The sequence below is a fragment of the Palaemon carinicauda genome, chromosome 8 (assembly GCF_036898095.1).
Source record: "Palaemon carinicauda isolate YSFRI2023 chromosome 8, ASM3689809v2, whole genome shotgun sequence".
NCBI classification, from domain to species: Eukaryota; Metazoa; Arthropoda; class Malacostraca; order Decapoda; family Palaemonidae; genus Palaemon; species Palaemon carinicauda.
This window is the reverse complement of record NC_090732.1, coordinates 155,294,031-155,316,625: the sequence shown is the minus strand read 5'-3', so window position 1 is coordinate 155,316,625 and position 22,595 is coordinate 155,294,031. Positions and strand designations below refer to the sequence as shown.

At 37.8% G+C, this 22,595-nt stretch overlaps 1 protein-coding gene across 1 annotated transcript in view; it reads right to left on the bottom strand.

Annotated features, from left to right (window-relative positions):
- The window catches only part of LOC137646043 (U3 small nucleolar ribonucleoprotein protein MPP10-like), a 203,449-nt gene that overhangs the window by 29,796 nt on the left and 151,058 nt on the right, over positions 1-22,595 (bottom strand). The window contains exon 8 of the mRNA XM_068379187.1: positions 14,790-14,898. Coding sequence (XP_068235288.1) covers positions 14,790-14,898 — 109 coding nt within the window. The remainder of the gene's footprint in view (positions 1-14,789; positions 14,899-22,595) is intronic.

Below are 22,595 nucleotides of genomic sequence, written 5' to 3'. Positions count from 1 at the left end.
TAAAAAAAAAAAAAAAGTCAACAATACTCAATTTTTAAAACACATCCGAAATTTAAAAACAAAAGTACACGCTTTCTTAATGTGCAATTAACTATTTAAAGAGTGGCAATTTTCTAGAATCAAATGATATTTCCCAAAAAATAGTGGTTTGCTGATGAAATCGGATGCCCTATTTTTGGCTATGATTGAAATGGATGTAGACTCAGCCTAATTATTTCATTTCGTATTTAATTGACACTAAGAAAACTAATTTTAGTTTCTTCATCTAAATGTAAGTATTGTATAACACGAAGAGAGAGAGAGAGAGAGAGAGAGAGAGAGAGAGAGAGAGAGAGAGAGAGAGAGAGAGAGAGAGAGAGAGAGAGAGAGAGAGAATGAATCAGCTGTTGTAATCAAATGGCGTGTTTTTGTTTCGTGAGAATTTCATCGCCACGACTTTAACAACAACATACTGTACTGAACTTTACAGTATTATACAGACTACTGTAATATGATAAAGTAAAATATTTGTAATCTATTTTATATGAAATGGGGCTATTTTTGTTTTGTTTAAAATTTACATTTACGTATGTAAAACAACTCTCTCTCTCTCTCTCTCTCTCTCTCTCTCTCTCTCTCTCTCTCTCTCTCTCTCTCTCTCTCTCTCTCTCTCTCTCTCTCGTAGATTGTTTTCCTGCTTTGCTACGTATGTATGATTTTATATAGATACGGTAAATAATATTTGTAATAACATATTTTATAAAAGCTTTTACTGTAATATCATTATTTATCACTTTCATCATGCGGGTTAAATTCCTTAGTTTGTTTACTGAGCGTACTTTATGACGCCGTCGTTTCAGGCGGCGTCATAAAGAAAAAAATTTCATTTGGAAGTCCTAAGAAAAATTAAGTAAAACATTAGTAATAACCAAATCAACATACTGTACTGAATAATCAATATAATTGATGCAAAAACTAACCTATAAACAGATGTGTAAATGCGTTTGTTTCTTCATTAGGATCAGAGATAAACGTAAACAAAACATTGGTTGCCATTTTTTATCGTGCTTTTTGGCGTGTTTAGGAAACGCATGATATAAAATCGCCTTTAATATTTGTGCCTGTTTTAGTTTAGGGTACTGTATTACATGCATCAAGTGTTCTGTACATTAAAGGGTAGTTTGTTAACAGTACTACGTACAAGGGAAGGTTTTAAAAGTCTGAATATACATGTTAAATAAATAGGTAAATATGGTGTTACTACTTCGCGGATTTTCACCTATCGCGGCCGCGTCTGGAACCTATCTACCGCGATAAACGAGGGTTCACTGTACTTTTATCGGTACTAAAGTAAAAACTAAAATTCGTTTGTAAGCTTAAATAGATTCTAATCAACCATATATTATTCAAATGACATTTATAAATAAAATAACAAAACTTGGAGTGGTTCAGCTTGGAGAGTAGTGACAAGTAAATTCAGACACAGGTAAATTTGACTTGCGTCATTTTTCAAGTTAAGTCGCCTCTTTTGGAACCAATTACCGACGTAAGGTGAGGTATACCTGTATGTGTATTTATGTGTGAATTTGTATACGCACACTCAGGCCAACACTATTATTACCTACCTTATGAAACAAGAAAAAAGGCTTAACCATAAGCAAAAAATATAAATAAAGACGATTCATATTTATATACTGTACTACATATTTAGACTTCAATTTTATGTTATACATCCTTTACAGATCCCTTTTCAAGCAGATTTGTTTGTAATAATAAATTTTACTGATTGCGTTTGGACAATCGTCACTTTCATCATTTGTTATGTCACAGTCACTGTCATTTTCAAAGTCAAAGTCACTAGTATATGATAACAAATCAATATCATCATCATGAAAGGTCATTCTAATGAATAAAAACCAAAAATAATAAAATGTGTCGGAAATGGAAAACATTTTCAACCTTAACACATAAACATACATCGATAGCTCCGCCAGCCCCCTGAAGTTGATGTTACCATTTCCTTTTCTGTATCTAAAACAATGTAATATCTGGTAACTCTTTCCTCCAGCTACAACCTGATTAGTTAAAGAATCTATCTACGTCACTATGCTAATTCTAGGAGGCCCTAAAATTTGAAAAATGTTATTTTGATAATAAAATAAATTTTTGAATATACTTACCCGGTGATTATAATAGCTGCAACTCTGTTGCTCGACAGAAAAACTCTACGTAAAAATTCGCCAGCGATCGCTACACAGGTAGGGGCTGTACTCAACAGCGCCATCTGTCGTTCAGATACCCATTACTCATTGTAAACAAAGAACTCAATTTTCTCCTCGGTCCACTGTGTCTCTATTGGGGAGGAAGGGAGGGTCCTTTAATTTATAATCACCGGGTAAGTATATTCAAAAATTTATTTTATTATCAAAATAACATTTTTCAATATTTAACTTAGCCGGTGATTATAATAGCTGATTCACACCCAGGGGGGTGGGTAGAGACCAGCAAAATATGTTTATATCATATGAGCTAAGAATTTTTATTTCATTTTAGAAGTTATCAAAATAAATAAACAAAATAAATAGGTACCTGGTAAGGAAGTCGACTTGAACAATTACTCTGCCTTTTTAAGTACGTCTTCCTTACGGAGCCTCGCGATCCTCTTAGGATGCTGAGCGACTCCTAGGAGCTGAAGTATCAAGGGTTGCAACCCATACAACAGGACCTCATCAAAACCTCTAATCTAGGCGCTTCTCAAGAAATGACTTTGACCACCCGCCAAATCAACTAGGATGCGAAAGGCTTCTTAGCCTTCCGGACAACCAAAAACAACAATAAAAAAATTTCAAGAGAAAGATTAAAAAGGTTATGGAATTAGGGTTGTAGTGGTTGAGCCCTCACCCACTACTGCACTCGTTGCTACGAATGGTCCCAGAGTGTAGCAGTTCTCGTAAAGAGACTGGACATCCTTAAGATAAAAAGACGCGAACACTGACTTGCTTTTCCAATAGGTTGCGTCGATTATACTTCGCAGAGATCTATTTTGTTTAAAGGCCACGGAAGTTGCGACAGCTCTAACTTCGTGTGTCCTTACCTTCAGCAAAGCTTGGTCTTCCTCATTCAGATGGGAATGAGCTTCTCGTATTAACAGTCTGATAAACTCGGATAAAGCATTCTTTGACATAGGCAAAGATGGTTTCTTAACTGAACACCATAAAGCTTCAGACGGGCCTCGTAAAGGTTTAGTTCGTTTTAAATAGAACTTAAGAGCTCTTACAGGGCATAAGACTCTTTCTAGTTCATTTCCAACCATACGATAAGCTTGGAATATCGAACGATTTTGGCCAAGGTCGAGAAGGCAGCTCGTTTTTGGCTAGAAAACCAAGTTGTAGAGAACATGTAGCCGTTTCAGATGAGAATCCGATGTTCTTGCTGAAGGCATGAATCTCACTGACTCTTTTAGCTGTGGCTAAGCATACCAGGAAAAGAGTCTTTAAGGTGAGATCTTTCAGGGAGGCTGATTGTAGCGGCTCGAACCTGTCTGACATAAGGAATCTTAGTACCATGTCTAAATTCCAACCAGGTGTAACCAAACGACGCTCCTTCGTGGTCTCAAAAGACTTAAGGAGGTCCTGTAGATCTTTATTGTTGGAAAGATCTAAGCCTCTGTGACGGAAGACTAATGCCAACATGCTTCTGTAACCCTTGATAGTGGGAGCTGAAAGAGATCGTTCTTTCCTCAGATATAAGAGGAAGTCAGCTATTTGAGTTACAGAGGTACTGGTCGAGGATACGGATACTGACTTGCACCAGTTTCGGAAGATTTCCCACTTCGATTGGTAGACTCTAAGGGTGGATGTTCTCCTTGCTCTAGCAATCGCTCTGGCTGCCTCCTTCGAAAAGCCTCTAGCTCTCGAGAGTCTTTCGATAGTCTGAAGGCAGTCAGACGAAGAGCGTGGAGGCCTTGGTGTACCTTCTTTACGTGTGGCTGACGTAGAAGGTCCACCCTTAGGGGAAGTGTTCTGGGAACGTCTACTAGCCATCGAAGTACCTCGGTGAACCATTCTCTCGCGGGCCAGAGGAGAGCAACTAGCGTCAACCTTGTCCCTTCGTGAGAGGCGAACTTCTGCAGTACCTTGTTGACAATCTTGAACGGAGGGAATGCATATAGATCTAGATGTGACCAATCTAGGAGAAAGGCATCTATATGAACTGCTGCTGGGTCCGGGATTGGAGAGCAAAATATTGGGAGCCTCTTGGTCATCGAGGTTGCGAAGAGATCTATGGTTGGCTGGCCCCAGGTGGCCCAAAGTCTCTTGCATACATCCTTGTGGAGGGTCCATTCTGTTGGAATTATTTGTCCCTTCCGACTGAGACAATCTGCCATGACATTCAAGTTGCCTTGGATGAACCTCGTTACTAGTGATATGTTTAGACCTTTTGACCAGGTGAGGAGGTCCCTTGCGATCTCGTACAACGTCAGAGAGTAGGTCCCTCCTTGCTTGGAGATGTACGCCAAAGCCGTGGTGTTGTCCGAGTTCACCTCCACCACTTTGCCTTGAAGGAGAGACCTGAAGCTTTTCCAGGCCAGACGTACTGCCAGTAGCTCCTTGCAGTTGAAATGCATTGTCCTTTGACTCGAGTTCCATATCCCCGAGCATTCCCGACCGTCTAATGTCGCACCCCAGCCTACGTCCGATGCGTCCGAGAAGAGAACGTGGGTGGGAGTCTGAACAGCCAGGGGAAGACCCTCTCTTAGGTTGATATTGTCCTTTCACCAAGTCAGAGAAGACTTTATCTTTTCTGAAACCGGGATCGAGACCGCTTCTAGCGTCTTGTCCTTTTTCCAGTGAAAAGCTAGATGGTATTGAAGAGGACGGAGGTGTAGTCTTCCTAGTGACACAAATTGATCCACGGATGACAGTGTCCCTACCAGACTCATCCACAGCCTGACTGAGCAGCGTTCCTTCTTCAGCATCTTCTGGATGGATAGCAGGGCTGGGGGCTGATCGTCTTGTTGTTCAGCAACGTCCTCATCAGAGGGTTCCTCATCCGAAAATAATGAGGAAACGGCAACGGAGTGGGCAACGTCTGGCTCGCTGAATCCGGTCGCACTGGTGGATGCGTGACGGAGCCGGACGCAATATCATGGAACTGCTGCACAGTCTGTGAACTGTCAACAACCATGAGTGCGCGAGGAAGCACAGCGTCAACCCGAGACTGTCTAGACCGTCTGGGTTGTGCAGTCAACACCCTACCGGGTTGCTGAGGTTGACGCACTGCGTCAAAACAAGTCACCTCTGCTGGTTGTTGAACGTCCTGAACGTCAAAAACCACCTCCGAGCATCACTTAATGTCAACGTGCGGCTGGCAACCCACACTGGGTCGCATCGGTGGAGTAACCACCTCAACTGGCAGACGCGAGTAGGTTACCTCAGCGTCAACAGGGCGCACAACCGACCGGTTGGAAGGTTGTTGGCCAGAAGGTTCTTCTCCGCATTTAAGTCCTCTATCAAGGACGCAAGCTTGGACTGCATGTCTTGCAGCAAAGCCCATTTAGGGTCTACGGGAGCAGGTGTGGCAACAGACGGGGTTAGCGACTGAGGCGGAACCGTTTACCATCCCTGAAAGCCTTGTTATGCGTGACATAATAGTACAGCAAAACTTCAAAGGCTCGACAACAGCTGTGAAGTTGACCTGTAAACAACTTGGAGCGTCTCCTGGCTAGGCGCCAGGGAGAGTCTACCAGAATTGAGAAGTCTATCTGGGCAGAGGCATGAACTCCCAAGCCGAGAACTTCTCTCGTGTCATATCAGACTCTCGCTCTATAAACCAGTTTAAAAGAAGGGAAAGCAAAGGCTGTATCCCCCAAACTCCTCCTGGTGAAAAACCAGTCGCCTAGCCAACGTAACGCTCTCTAGGAGAGCGAGAGAGCACTAGCTTAAAAACAACGGCTTCGAAGTAGCTAGGCCTAGTGTAAGCTCTGACGTTTAGGCGAACGAGGAGCAGCAGTTACAAAAAGATCCGGACGAAGATCCTTAAAAAAATCATCATGATTTAATTAAAGTCCATAGGAGGCTAAGCAGCTTTAGGCTCCTCTCCATCTGACAGAGTCCTCAAGGGAATATCAGTAGGAGGGAGAACAGCAACTTCCTCATCTACAGGAACCTTGTCCGATAAAAGCTGAGTCTCTTACTGGTGCATTAGTAGCGGACCAGAACGCAACGTCATGTAACTGCTTGACAGTCTGTGAACTGTCAACAACTGAACTGTCAACCACAACAGGTGCGTGAGGACGCACAGCGTCCACTCGAGACTGCTTTGACTGCCTAGACTGAGCAGTCAAAACAACTCTAGAATGCGGAGGTTGACGCACAGCGTCAAAACAAGTCAACTCCGATTGTTAGTGAACGTCTTGAACGTCAACAGGAGCATCAGCAAGCGGCCTAACGTCCAAATGCAGCTGAAAGACCACACGAGACCGCATCGAGTGTGGTTCTAAACAACCTGACTGACGTGACTAAGCTACGCCAACGTCAACAGTAAGCACAAAGGAACGTTAGGTTGGCTGAAAGCCAGGATATCGATGAGATAAACGGCTAGACTCAACGGAATAATCGGCAGAATAGTCTTCCATAAGGGAGGCAAGCATATACTGCATGTTTTGCCATACAACCCCTTAAGGATCAACGGAAATGGTTGTGGTAATAGACGAGGGTAACGTCTGTGACCGCAACACTTTGCCTACAAAAAAAAGACTCTCGGAGTCTGTGTTACGCTTTTGTTAGGCGGCGAGCAGTTATCCGATGACTGCATAGGGTCAGAGCTGTCCTACTGGCTGTAACCAGGACGCTGGACCTGTCCTGAAAGGACTGACTTTCGCTTAAGGGCTCCGAAACCTTGTGACAGGTTTCTTATGCGAAAAGCCTACGGATGGCGAGGAGAAACAACGTCTCTCTCGTCTTATGGTAGGGGAGATCTTGGTAAGATACACCCGATACCATAGAGGGAAAACGTCTGTTCGTTGGTCAAGGCCTCTCGAACCCATAAGTCGTTTGACATTACTTCTCCCCTGGGCTTGGGAGCTTGTAAGAGGTCCCGGACTAGGTGAACGACAGGCACGAACAGACGAACCCTCGGACGCAACACTGTAACACTTTGCGCCTCGGACGCAACACGGTAACACTTTGCGCATATCACTTTATCACTTCGATTTTCTGTTTTGCACTTATTTCTACCTGAAACACACAATTCTACCCTTCATTAAAAGGTAGTAATTGCGAAATTAGTCGTATAATGCAAGCTCATAATACCAGCAAAAAACAGAAAACATATTTTAAGATAAAAAGAAAAATCAGTGGCTGGGAAAGAGACTAAACACTAGTTCATATAACTACGTTTTCAATCTCTCACCGCACATAGCCTGGGGACGAGAATAAAAACTTAAAAACGTTTTATCCTTCCTCCCCGTACAGCGACTAGGGACGTGAGTAACACGAGAACAATGTTACCCGCTTGAACGGAACGTTTTCTCTCCTCTCTCTCCCTCTGTCTCTATCTCTCTCTCTCTTTCTCTCTTGATTTCGCACCTAAGAGAAGAGCCCAATTATATATCGTCAAAAAAAAAAACATGTTATTTGACTAAAGGAAAAAACTGAAAGGTTTTTCAAATAAAAAGTTCCTTTAAATTAGAATTTAAAACATTTAAGCTAAAAAAGAATGAACAAAACGTCAGAATCGATTTACTCTTACTGCAAAGTGAAACCGTGATACACTCTCTCTCTATCGTAACGATAGAGCGCATGTTGAACGTCCTGAACGTCAACAACTGCGTAGCATAAAAAACTAAACGTTAGTTCATCTTTGAAAACAGTACGAAGACTATCAAAGAAATTCTTTCATAAAAAATTACATTTAAAAAGTTTTAAATCCTTAGCTCTTTAAAAGCTAAAGACGATATAAAGGGCTCAATGTTGATAAGCTTCGGTTTCCAAGTTAGGACCGCCTACTCTCAGGAAAGTTCTATATAAACAAAGCATTAAAATTTATTTTTATATGTTTATAAAAAATGGAAAGTTAATCGAAGAGGCCTAATAAAGGCGGAGAGATAAAATATATATAGGAAAATCTATAACGTGATAAGATAATTACTAAAAGCCTAAACACACTTCCGTCTAAGGGAAGGGTCAGCCATTTAAAAGTGAAAGAAAGTCCATACTCTCTTTGTCACCATAATTAAATCTATCCAAAACGAGTTCAAGTATTAAGATGAAGATAAAACACCTGCATAGCGAAAGCTCAAAACTAGAATAGTGTACTTCACCAAATAGTTGTGAAAACAAATCCAGTTAGCAACAGCGAATTAGTAGGTCTTGCCGGTAGCCCGACAGAGAGAAAATTGAGTTCTTTGTTTACAATGAGTAATGGGTATCTGAACGACAGATGGCGCTGTTGAGTACACCCCCTACCTGTGTAGCGAATTTTTACGTAGAGTTTTTCTGTCGAGCAACAGAGTTGCAGCTATTATAATCACCGGCTAAGTTAAATATTGAAAAATGAAGCATCGCTAATATCGACGTCATCCTTTGACAGCTCAAAATGCATCGATAAAATTGACACATAACACACTTTGGGTTAAAGTACTGTACTATTTATTTTCACTCAGACTCATCAATCATATAGAGTACTGATTTTCCATATAGCAATATGTAAAAATTGTCTGTCTTGTGTTCAAATTATACAAATAAGTAAGAGAGGGTTCTTAAAGGTGGTTCAATGTGGGGCTTGTAGAAAAGGTTTCTTTTTCCACGCTTGGTAGGTAAAAAAAATCTAGTCAGAAAATCGGTTACAGCAAATGAGTGCTATATGTGACTGATGGTTATGGTTGATTTGATTTGATTAATACAGTCATACCTCTCTTCATGAAAGAATCTGCTTACGAAATTTAAATGCTATTAAATGAGATGCAAAGATTTTTCTGACTCACATTGCGAAAAATATATCATGATAAGCAAAGAGATTTGTCAGCTAGGCTGAGAATAAAATAGTAACCCATTAAAAAAGTTGAAGAAAAGGGTTGTTTACACAATTGAAAAAGTATCTCTCTCTCTAGTAAGGATAACTATAATAATACAGCACATATGGTACTGTACATTTTGTATATGAACAGTATTTTGTTGTATGTATTGTATTCTTTTTTATTGATTATTGCATTATGTTCTAATAACTACTTAATTTACAGGTATTAAGAGTTAGTTTAGTTTAGGTATATTGAATGGTTCAAATGTATTTGGCTATAAAGTATTTCATTGTGGTTATACTGTAGCTCTTATTATGAAATTTAATGTGATGTTTTTGAAGAGTTTGGAACGAATTAAGTGATTTCCATGTAAGATGTGACTTATAATACAAAATTTTCCCGTAACAACAGCTACTCTATAACAAATTGATTTCGTGTTGTGAGGCATTACTGTATATTCTTGACTTGACTTGAGGGAATGGAGTTTGTAGGGAGGAACTACTTTTATGCTACTAAAGAACAGTATGTATTTATCTGTCTTGAATAAAAGAATAAAAAAATTATGCTTGGTCTACTTGCTAATGATAAGAGCATCAAAGAAATAGATTACAAATTTAATGACAACTTTGATACTCAGTACTCTACAAAGTTGATTTAGAAACTTTACAACGATACCTCTAGTCATGAATCTCTCATGGAAATCGCCGATTTGCCCGTGAAATAGCGCGATTCACACACAAAATCCAGAGTTTCGCAGGACAACGGGTGCGATTCCTGAGTACAAGTGCTTTTCTCATGAGCACTAGGAGCCATACTGGAAGATTGAAGCCTTGAGGATTCCTGTTGCTTCAGAGGATTGCCTATGCTAAGCATAGTAGGCAGTGAGGGTCTCTGAACAGAGGCAACCCAAAGTGTTGGGGAGTGCGTCACAGAAACATGTGTGAACGCTTTGCTAAGGCACCCTAGGAGGCAAAGGGCACTGGGGGTAGCTTAGCTAGACACCTGTCTGTAGGATGTTCCGTAACAAGATCAGGTTTGGTTCGAGATCGCTGAGGAGCGACATGCAGATGTTTTACTTACTCTATCCTTTCTAATAATGTCTAAAGAAATATAAATATTTAACAGTGACGGCGAATTAAAAATCAAAATACAAGAGAGAGAGAGAGAGAGAGAGAGAGAGAGAGAGAGAGAGAGAGAGAGAGAGAGAGAGAGAGAGAGAAAACTCATTCATATGATAACTCATAATAAGGTCTAAAAACAAACTGTATAGAAACTGTGAAACCCAATAACATTGGTGCTGATGTAATATTCATTATGAAGAGTTTTTGAATAAGTTAAGAAGATTATATAAACAACTCCGTGTTATCCGTACTGTATGTGTGCATAATCACAATACGGTAGTGTGACCTTGAGATCAACTGATACCTACCAAAAGTAATTGTTGATTATCAAAATGCTCAAGAAATTGAAAAATAGAATACAGTAGGGTCCCGAATTATGCGAGAATTTGGTCGATGAATGACCTCGTATAAATGGAAAATCGCGTATTTTGAAACACACCTAACAGAAATAATTCCATTGGGGCCATGGCAACCAGCAACTTACCTATTCAAACGTGTTTACTACCCATTTCCAATACTTTCTATGTACTATACTGCATCTTTTTTTATAATGTCAAATTGTTCTTGTAAATAAATCAAACATTTAATATGCTTTAAAGTTCTAATAACTTGAAAAAAAGGTTAAAATCAAAACCAGGATGGGTGTAAACACCGTACATTTCCCGTTATAACACAACCCAAAATATAGACAAATTTTAATGTTTGTCATATCTATTGTATAAGACAACTGGTGAATAGCAAAACCATCACTCTATAGACTAGCTTTTGTTGTATTATTGAAAATCCAGAATTATCAAAATAAAGGTGATTTTATATCATCCGTTTCCTAAACACGCCAAAAAGCACAATAAAAACGACCACCAATGTTTTGTTTACGTTTATCTCTGATCATAACGAAGAAACAGACGCATTTACACATCTGTGTATAGGTTAGTTTATGCATCGACAGCAATCTTACCAAGTATTGATTATATGTTGATTTTGCTATTACCAATGTTCTACTTAATTTTTCTTAGAACTTCCAAATAAATGAAATGAATGCCATTCATATAATGTTATGTTTTTCTTTATGACGCCGCCTGAAACGGAAACCTTCCACTTGTTTACTGTACGCTCCATCTTCGATCATAATAAACAAACATAATCATTAAACACGCATGATCAAAGAGATAAATAATGATATTAAAAGCTTTTAGTAAATATGTTATTACAATTATTATTTACCATATTTATATAAATTCCTACATACGTAGCAAAGCAGGAAAACTATTTTTTTCTTTTTGCGTTTAATCAACAATAACAAACTGCCGCTAATGACAGAATGATAATTTACGATAATTCTAAACTGGTACTAAAGATGATTGTCCATTCCATATCCAAAATACTTTTCCTAACTTTAGTTATAAGTCAACTTGTACCCACTTCAATTATGAAACCATCTATAAAAAAGTAAGAGAAGAAGCAAGTACTAGGCCGATTTTTAAAGTTATCGAACAATTAAGTTGCCGCTATAACGTTCGATGTGACAGAGATGATGCGAGATTAGAGAGAGTCAGGAAAATTGAATCATGATTGATTTTCAATATAACAAACTTTGTGAAGCAACAAAGATTTCATTTGTTAGAGAGAGAGAGAGAGAGAGAGAGAGAGAGAGAGAGAGAGAGAGAGAGAGAGAGAGAGAGAGAGAGAGAGAGAGAGAGAGTGTGTGTGTGTGTTAGTTTTAAATGTACTAAACAAAAAAATATGATAGGTTATAACACATTGGGGCTTATGTAATATCAACTGTATAGATGTTTTGAATAAGTTAAGAAATGGTATACTGTAAACAATACTTTGTTACTGTATTCGTATGCGCCTATTCTTGAGACCGGCAGCTAGACGTCAGCTGATCTGATCTTAGCCAAAAGTAAAACAAAAAGAAGTCAACAATACTCGATTTTAAAACACATCCGAAATTTAAAAACTAAAGTACACGCTTTCTTAATGTGCAATTAACTATTTAACGAGTAGCAATTTTCTAAAATAAAATGATGTTTCCCAAAATATAGTGGTTTGCTAAAGAAATCGGATGCCGTATTTTAAGCTACGACTGAAATGGATGTATACGCGGTATAACTTTTTCGTTTTGTATTTGATTGACACTTTAAGAAAACTGATTTTGGTTTCTTCATCTAATTGTAAGTATTGTATAACATGAGAGAGAGAGAGAGAGAGAGAGAGAGAGAGAGAGAGAGAGAGAGAGAGAGAGAGAATCAGCTGTTGTAATCGAATACTGTGTTTTTGTTTCGTGAGGAATATATCGCCAGAACTAACAATAGTCATGTTAATTTTATTCTTAAACTCAGGTTGCCATTTGTGAACTACGGTTTTATTTCTTACAGAGAGAGAGAGAGAGAGAGAGAGAGAGAGAGAGAGAGAGAGAGAGAGAGAGAGAGAAATTTTTATAATTATACCGTGTACTCTACAAAACTAATCTTTGCAAATCAAATGTATACTGTTTAAAATATGACAAAATATTGTCGACTTGTTACCGAAGTTTAGGTAGGCTATTCACTGCCGATAAACGAACCCAGTCTACTCGTGAAAACCTTGAACGCCTGAAGGGAAAAATAAAGCTTTTATATATACTGTACTAAACAAAAATAATGCTTTAATATACCATCAATAGCTCTACCATTAAAATTATCGAAAGGTTGGAGAAATATAAAGATTGCCGAGAACATAACCACAATTCTGTTTACATTTTGTCAGCTGGACTCGCACAGTTAACAGTTGATTTCATTGTTGATGTGGAATTTTATCCTTAAATAGGCTTTTTATTATGAAATTATGTTAATAAGATGTAATGTTAATATTGTTTTGTAACATTTATTATAAATCACCGTATTTAGGGCTACCAATAGACTTAAAAAGACAATATATTTGATACGTTTTGTAGTCCTTGACTAGCAGACTTTGAACAGCTTCGCAGATACAGAAAATATATTTTTGGAAAATAGCGATCGCATAAAAGGGGAATCGTATAATTCGAACACGTGTAATTCGGGACCCTACTGTACAAACATGCTTTTAACCCTTTTACCCACAAAGAACGTACTGGTACGTTTTAAAAACTCATCCCTTTACCCCCATGGACGTACCGGTACGTTTTTGCAAAAAATGCTATTTATACTTTATTTTGTATATTTTTTTAATAATTTTTTGAGAAACTTCAGGCATTTTCCAAGAGAATGAGACCAACCTGACCTCTCTATGATGAAAATTAAGGCTGTTGGAGCAATTTAAACAAAATATTCTGCAATATGTGCTTGAAAAAAAATAACCCCTAGGGGTTAAGGGTTGGAAAGTTCCAAATAGCCTGGGGGTAAAAGGGTTAATAAACCACAATAATGCCTACTGAAATATGAGGGCTTAATAATGAATAAACAAATTATATACTGTATGAAGCTTTAAAAAAGAACTACCCATATGCGCCCACACACACACACACACACACACACACACACGCACAAAGAATGAGTGAGAACGTGTTCCCATGATAACTAATAATAATGGCTATAAACAAACTATGAAAACTGTGATATCCTGTAACATATTGGTGCTGATGTAATATTCATTATTATAAGATATTTCAAATAAATTAAGAAATTATATAAAAAGTCCCCCACTCGTATGAGCCCAATCTTTTGATACGGTAGCGGGACCATAACAGCTGATAATAACCAAAGGTAAACAAAATATTAAGTAATTCTTGATGTTTAAAATTCTTCGGAAAGAGAAAAATAGAATACAAAAATGCTTTGAAAGACCACATGATATCCTACTAAACAAGAAAATGAAAAAATGACAGAGTAGGAAAATATTGATAAGATATGCCTTAGATCATTGCCGAATCACGACGCATCATAATAAATCAATAGAAACTTTACTTTTTCAGTTCAAACTCAGGTCCCTTTCTCAGTTGTAGGTCAACGACTACTTGTAATATATGGTTAATCCAGAAAAATAGATAATCCAGCACTCTCCAGGTCCCAAAGTTGCCGGATTAATGATGGCCTACCTGTATCTATAACATTCAAAGTAACACAGCAAAGTAGTTGAATGAGACAAATAGTAAAATCTCAAAATGCTTACAGGAATTCCATATAAAAAGTTGTTCTGTATAAGAAATAGAAATTGGAATAAGGTAAAGCTGTAGTTGGATACCAGGTGGGAAGACACCAAGGCTATCAACTAAGAAGTAATAGGTAAATATCAATGCACCAGGAAAGAAAATAGTGTCGAAAGTGGTGCAAGACCTTATTGCAATGGTTTCTTCAAAGGTTAGGCCTTCCTATGAAGACTTCCTACAAATAGCAAATATCATTTGACATAACTGATATTTCAACTTCAAATCCAATAACTAAATATACGTGTTGTGGAATTAGTAAATTTAACCGACTTGTAATTATGTGAAGATATCATGAGATATATTTCAATACAATAACTCAATTCTTGCTAAAATTAATTCATAAATCCTCCTCAAAAAATAAATACATCTCTATTATAAATCATAAGCATTTTGTATTTCCAACAACTATTTCTGTTCCTTTTCTCTGTTGTGGGCATAGTTTTCCAACCCATCTCCAGTTTTAGGTTAACAAAACTAAACATTGATAAGAATCACTAACCAAGAATTTCCTGAGGTGCAAGAAGAGTTCCTTCTGATGCTGTAACTGGTGTGGCTTCTTCCATGACAATAGCTGGTAGATTACTTTGAATTTTAACATCTGCTGCAATCTGCAAAACATGAACACATGGTTATGAAATTATGTAGATTAATTAAATTCTTTGGTTACAATTAGATACTAAAGTTAAGAGAAACTATATTCATGACTAAGGCTAAGACAAAAAAATTAAATTTTCCATTTGAAATTAGTTTTCAAACTAGCGCCCCACCCAAAAAAACGTTCCTACCCCAATGGTATTGACAGTCGCCTGTGAAGCCAGCACTAGTTTCTCCATTTACCTCAGAGCCACCTAGCGGATTAGCTCCACCAGTACCTGATTCCTCCTTCGCTTTACTACCATACCTAATAATTTCTTCCTTCTTGACCTTCCTCCCATAACGGGCCACCCAAGCCTCTTTACTCCCTTTCCCTATTCTATATCCTTACTGCATGTCCATATCTCATTTTTATCAGGTCAGTAATCTTTATTACCCCAGGTCTTATAATCTTCAGTAGTCTAATACTCAACTGCACAATCAACATTTGTTGATAGATCGTGTTGCAGCAAGTTGCTTCTAATTTAATTTACTCTCTAATTTATCTATGTAAGTATAATATACACACGAAGTCCCAGATGAAAGACAATTATATCAGTTCAATTAAAAATGTACATGTTAAATAATGACAGAATTATCTAAGATTCTATTAATTTAATGAGCTGGTAGACGTACGTAGCATAGTAACATTATTATTATTGTCTATACATATCATTTGCTAATTATTCATCAGCCATATTTGATTTGGTCGCCTTCTTTTCTGACAAGAGCGATATGCCGGCTCAATTTTGAGTTCAGAGAGATAGCAGACCGATGTAAGGTCACCAAGGCCGCTCTCGACTTGCGTGGAATCCTTCCTGCAATTCTCACCACCAGGAATTACCACTTTTGATCTGCTGCCGGTGTGAACAGACGTCCTGTTTACATCTACCAGCTTTTACATTTTTTTCTTCAGCTAGGAAGCTTGCTTCTTAACAAAAACTATTCGGTACTTTCAACTCATTAATGAGTATTCAACAAGGAATTGGACAGTGATTGGACTTGGAGTTCTTCACCACCGTGGATCAGATTGACCAACCTTCCCATTGTACTTCACGACGCAAGGTTAAGCTAAGTCACAAAATTTTAATTTGATAACAGCTCATTATGTGTTAACTGTAGGGGAGTTAATTGTAACCTGACTGATGTTTGTGACAAATGTACCACTTGGTCTCGCTGTGACAGACAGATGTATGTTAACCATATGACTGGCAAATGTGTACATTTGCACCCTCACCTTCTATCACTTAACCTTACAGTTTTAGTGAGGTTGCCCATCCTCCCTTGCTATTGATAAGTCATAGTGGGGAGCTGCAGCCCTGAAGGTCCTTATGGGAGCAGTGGACAGTGTTTTATGGTTGTTCTGGGGCGACTGTATTTCACTCATCTACTTAGCCTAGTGTTCGGCCAGGTGGCACAAATTGTGGGAACTTGTTACCCGTGTCTAAATTCTTTAGATCCCTTAAAACATAACCAACTTTGTTCTAAGGCTGACTGGTAGACCTCCCTTTCGTGTCGCCTTACCCATTCCTAGGCTTCCTTACTTAGTTTTTGGTAGGCTGGAAGCCAGTTGTGAGGAGTCATTCTCTGTGCCTTCTTAATGTAGACCCCATGGAATCACATATTAATTCTAATGCTACAGTTAGGCCTCCCTGTCCTAAAGCCTCACCACTTTCTAAGTATTACTTCACCCCCTTGTGTATGTATGTATGTATGTATGTATGTATGTATGTATGTATATATATATATATATATATATATATATATATATATATATATATATATATATATATATATATATATATATATATATATATATATATATATATATATACTGTATTATGTATGTATGTATATATGTGTATGTATACTGTATATATATATATATACATACATCACATATACCAAAGCACTTCCCCAATTTTGGGGGGTAGCCGACATCAACAAATGAAACAAAACAAAAAGGGGACCTCTACTCTCTACATTACTCCCAGCCTGACAAGGGACTCAACCTAGTTTAGCTGGTACTGCTAGGGTGCAACAGCCCAACCTCCCCTGTTATCCACTACAGATGATGCTTCATAATGCTGAATCCTCTACTGCTGCTACCTCCGCGGTCAATCTAGGGCACCGGAGGAAGCAGCAGGGCCTACCGGAACTGCGTCACAATCGCTCACCATTCATTTCTATTTCTAGCACGCTCTCTTGTCTCTCTCACATCTATCCTCCTATCACCCAGAGCTTTCTTCACTCCATCCATCCACCCAAACCTTGGCCTTCCTCTTGTACTTCTCCCATCAACTCTTGCATTCATCACCTTCTTTAGCAGACAGCCATTTTCCATTCTCTCAACATGGCCAAACCACCTCAACACATTCATATCCACTCTAGCTGTCAACTCATTTCTTATACCCGTTCTCACCCTCACCACTTCGTTCCTAACCCTATCTACTCGAGATACACCAGCCATACTCCTTAGACACTTCATCTCAAACACATTCAATTTCTGTCTCTCCAACACTTTCATTCCCCACAACTCCGATCCATACATCACAGTTAGTACAATCACTTTCTCATATAGAACTCTTTTTACATTCATGCCCAACCCTCTATTTTTTACTACTCCCTTACCTACCCCCAACACTTTGCAACCTTCATTCACTCTCTCACGTACATCTGCTTCCACTCCACCATTCGCTGCAACAACACACTCCAAGTACTTAAACTGATCCACCTCCTCAAGTAACTCTCCATTCAACATGACATTCAACCTTGCACCACCTTCCCTTCTCGTATATCTCATAACCTTACTCTTACCCACATTAACTCTCAACTTCCTTCTCTCACATACCCTTCCAAATTCTGTCACTAGTCGGTCAAGCTTCTCTTCTGTGTCTGCAACCAGTACAGTATCATCTGCAAACAACAACTGATTTACCTCCCATTCATGGTCATTCTCGTCTACCAGTTTTAATCCTCGTCCAAGCACTCGAGCATTCGCCTCTCTTACCACTCCATCAACATACAAGTTAAACAACCACGGCAACATCACACATCCCTGTCTCAGCCCCACTCTCACCGGAAACCAATCATTCACTTCATTTCCTATTCTAAAACATGCTTTGTAGAAACTTTTCACTGCTTGCAACAACCTTCCACCAACTCCATATAACCTCATCACATTCCACAGTGCTTCCCTATCAACTCTATCATACGCTTTCTCCAGATCCATAGACGCAACATACCTCGCATATCTGCCTAACTGTAAAAATCTGATTCACACGACCCCTACCTCTTCTAAAACCACCCTGTACATCTAAGATTGCATTCTCCAAATTATCCTTAATCCTATTAATCATTACTCTACCATACACTTTTCCAGCTACACTCAACAAACTAATACCTCTTGAATTACAACACTCATGCACATCTCCCTTACCCTTATATAGTGGTACAATACATATATATATATATATATATATATATATATATATATATATATATATATATATATATATATATATATATATATATATATATATATATATATATATATATATATATACTGTATATGTATATATATATATATATATATATATATATATATATATATATATATATATATATATATATATATATATATATATATATATATATATATATATATATATATATATGTATATACACATATACATATACAGTATATATATATATATATATATATATATATATATATATATATATATATATATATATATATATATATATATATATATATATATATATATATATATATATATATATGGATAAATATCAACACAACATCGTGTTCAAATAGAAATAAATTTCTACCTCATACTTGGGATCGAACGCTAGCCCCTTCTAATGAAAGGCCAGGTCGAAACCAACCATGCCACAAGAGGCCATAAAAGAAATCGGAACCTGACGCTACCCAGCTGTCCGAGGATTTGCCTGGCGAGACATCAGTCTCTTACCAGAGAGTTTTACCCGATTTCCCGGCTTAATATGTGACACAATTGGTAGTGATTCATTCAAATTACCCCTAATGAGTCAATATGGATAAATATCAACACAACATCGTGTTCAAAGAGAAATAAATTTCTACCTCATACTTGGGATCGAACGCAAGCCCCTTCTAATGAAAGGCCAGGTCGAAACCAACCATGCCACGAGAGGCCATTAAAGAAATCGAAACCAGACGCTACCCAGCTGTCCGAGGATTTACCTGACGAGACATCAGTCTCTTACCAGAGAGTTTTACCCGATTTCCCGGCCCACCACGTGACACAATTGGTAGTAATTCATTCAAATTACCCCTAATGAGTCAATATGGATAAATATCAACACAACATCGTGTTCAAATAGAAATAAATTTCTACCTCGTACTTGGGATCGAACGCTAGACCCTTCTAATGAAAGGCCAGGTCGAAACCAACCATGCCACGAGAGGCCATAAAAGAAATCGGAACCTGACGCTACCCAGCAGTCTGAGGATTTACCTGGCGAGACATCAGTCTCTTACTACCAATTGTATCACGTGGCGGGCCAGGAAATAGGGTAAAACTCTCTGGTAGGAGAGTGATGTCTCGCCAGGTAAATCCTTGGACAGGTGGGTAGCGTCAGGTTCTGATTGCTTTTATGGCTTCTCGTGGCATGGTTGGTTTCGACCTGGCCTTTCATTAGAAGGGGCTAGCATTCGATCCCAAGTATGAGGTAGAAATTTATTTCTATTTGAACACGATGTGTTAATATTTATCCACATTGACTCATTAGGGGTAATTTGAATGAATTACTACCAATTGTGTCACGTGGTGGGCCGGGAAATCGGGTAAAACTCTCTGGTAAGATACTGATGTCTCGCCAGGTAAATCCTCGGACAGCTGGGTAGCGTCAGGTTCTGATTTCTTTTATGGCCTCTCGTGGTATGGTTGGTTTCGACCTGGCCTTTCATTAGAAGGGGCTAGCGTTCGATCCCAAGTATGAGGTAGAAATTTATTTCTATTAGAACACAATGTTGTGTTGATATTTATCCATATTGACTCATTTGGGGTAATTTGAATGAATTACTACCAATTGTGTCACGTGGTGGGCCGGGAAATCGGGTAAAACTCTCTGGTAAGAGACTGATGTCTCGTCAGGTAAATCCTCGGACAGTAGGGTAGCGTCAGGTTCCGATTTCTTTTATGGCCTCTCGTGGCATGATTGGTTTCGACCTGGCCTTTTATTAGAAGGGGCTAGTGTTCGATCCCAAGTATGAGGTAGAAATTTATTTCTATTTGAACACGATGTGTTGATATTTATCCATATTGACTCATTAGGGGTAATTTGAATGAATTACTACCAATTGTGTCACGTGATGGGCCGGGAAATCGGGTAAAACTCTCTGGTAAGAGACTGATGTCTTGCCAGGTAAATCCTCGGACAGCTGGGTAGCGTCAGGTTCCGATTTCTTTTATGGCCTCTCGTGGCATGGTTGGTTTCGACCTGGCCTTTCATTAGAAGGGGCTAGCGTTCGATCCCAAGTATGAGGTAGAAATTTATTTCTATTTGAACACGATGTTGTGTTGATATTTATCCATATTGACTCATTAGGGGTAATTTGAATGAATTACTACCAATTGTGTCACGTGGTGGGCCGGGAAATCGGGTAAAACTCTCTGGTAAGAGACTGATGTCTCGCCAGGTAAATCCTCGGACAGTTGGGTAGCGTCAGGTTCCGATTTCTTTTATGGCTTCTTGTGGCATGGTTGGTTTCGACATGGCCTTTCATTAGAAGGGGCTAGCGTTCGATCCCAAGTATGAGGTAGAAATTTATTTCTATTTGAACACGATGTTGTGTTGATATTTATCCATACTGACTCATTAGGGGTAATTTGAATGAATTACTACCAATTGTGTCACGTGGTGGGCCGGGAAATCGGGTAAAACTCTCTGGTAAGAGACTGATGTCTCGCCAGGTAAATCCTTGGACAGCTGGGTAGCGTCAGGTTCCGATTTCTTTTATGGCCTCTCGTGGCATAGTTGGTTTCAACCTGGCCTTTCATTAGAAGCGGCTAGCGTTCGATCCCAAGTATGAGGTAGAAATTTATATATATATATATATATATATATATATATATATATATATATATATATATATATATATATATATATATATATATATATATATATATATATATATATATATATATATATTTGTATATATATATATATATATATATATATATATATATATATATATATATATATATATATATATATATATATATATATATATACTGTATATATATATATATATATATATATATATATATATATATATATATATATATATATATATATATATATATATATATATATATATATATTTGTATATATATATATATATATATATATATATATATATATATATATATTTGTATGATGAATTTTACATATTTAGACATTTTTTTCATATTCAAATAAGCCATATGTTTTGATACATTAATTTCTGGATTCTCTTACCGACCTCAGGATTAGAGTCCCAGGCGGAACCACTCAAAGACAATAGATTCTGACCGGCCCAGATTTGAACCCTGGTCCAGGAAACTTTTAACAACAGTGACTTACAACTTAACCAAGAAGAAAGATAAAAGTAAAAACCAATTCTACTGTATTTATACCTATCGAATTCAGGTTTTTTTGTACTTAAAAAATTGAAATCAACCCATCATTACTATCGTAGCTAAGTGGTATGTTTGTCCTTAGCATTTGATTAATGATAAATTTTGGCACATTTAGACGGGTTTCTCTTATTCAAATAAGCCATGTACAGTATTTTGATACATTAATATCTGGATTCTCTTACCGACCTAGGGATCAGAGTCCCAGACGGAACCACTCAAAAGACAATAGCTTTTGACCGGCCGGGAATCGAAACCTGGTCAAGGAAAATTGTAACAACAATGACCTACCACTTAGCCACGAAGAAAGGGAAAAGTCAATGACAATTCTTTGTGCTTATACCTGTCGAATTCAGGTTTTTTGTACTTAGAATTGAAATAAACCCATGTTTACCATCATAGATAATTGGTTTGTTTGTACTTGGGGGAATAGGAATGGTCTGTCAACTGATATGAAATAAATAACAGTGAAAAAGAGAGCTTTACCAGTAACATGAGTAAGAAATTTTGGTAAAATGCTTGTTTGTTCTGGTCAAGACACACCAAGGTTAATTAATGTCCAGTCTTGGAACAGTAGGTAGATAATAAAGTGAAAATTCATTCAAAGAAGGGTGACAGAAATAAACAAGACCTGTGTTCATGTAAAATTTTAACAACTTTGCTCAGCATATCCTTACAAAAGAAAAACACAGAAAGAGTACTAACCCATTAGGCATTTTATATTTGAAGCTGTATTAGTAGACTGAAACATATGCTACAACATTCAGAATCCCACTGCTAAAATTGATCAGAAAAAATTTCTAATACTTTGTTAACAGGGGATAACGGGAGAACAACTCAAACAAAGGGTAGATTTTAAAATCCTATGTAATTTAGCTTGACTGAAAGGCATTTTCCAGCACTGTATGTTGACAAAGGCCACAACATCCAATGTATTGTATGCTCATCTTGCTAAAAGAATTTCTTGATGAAGGGTAAAGGAGAATGTA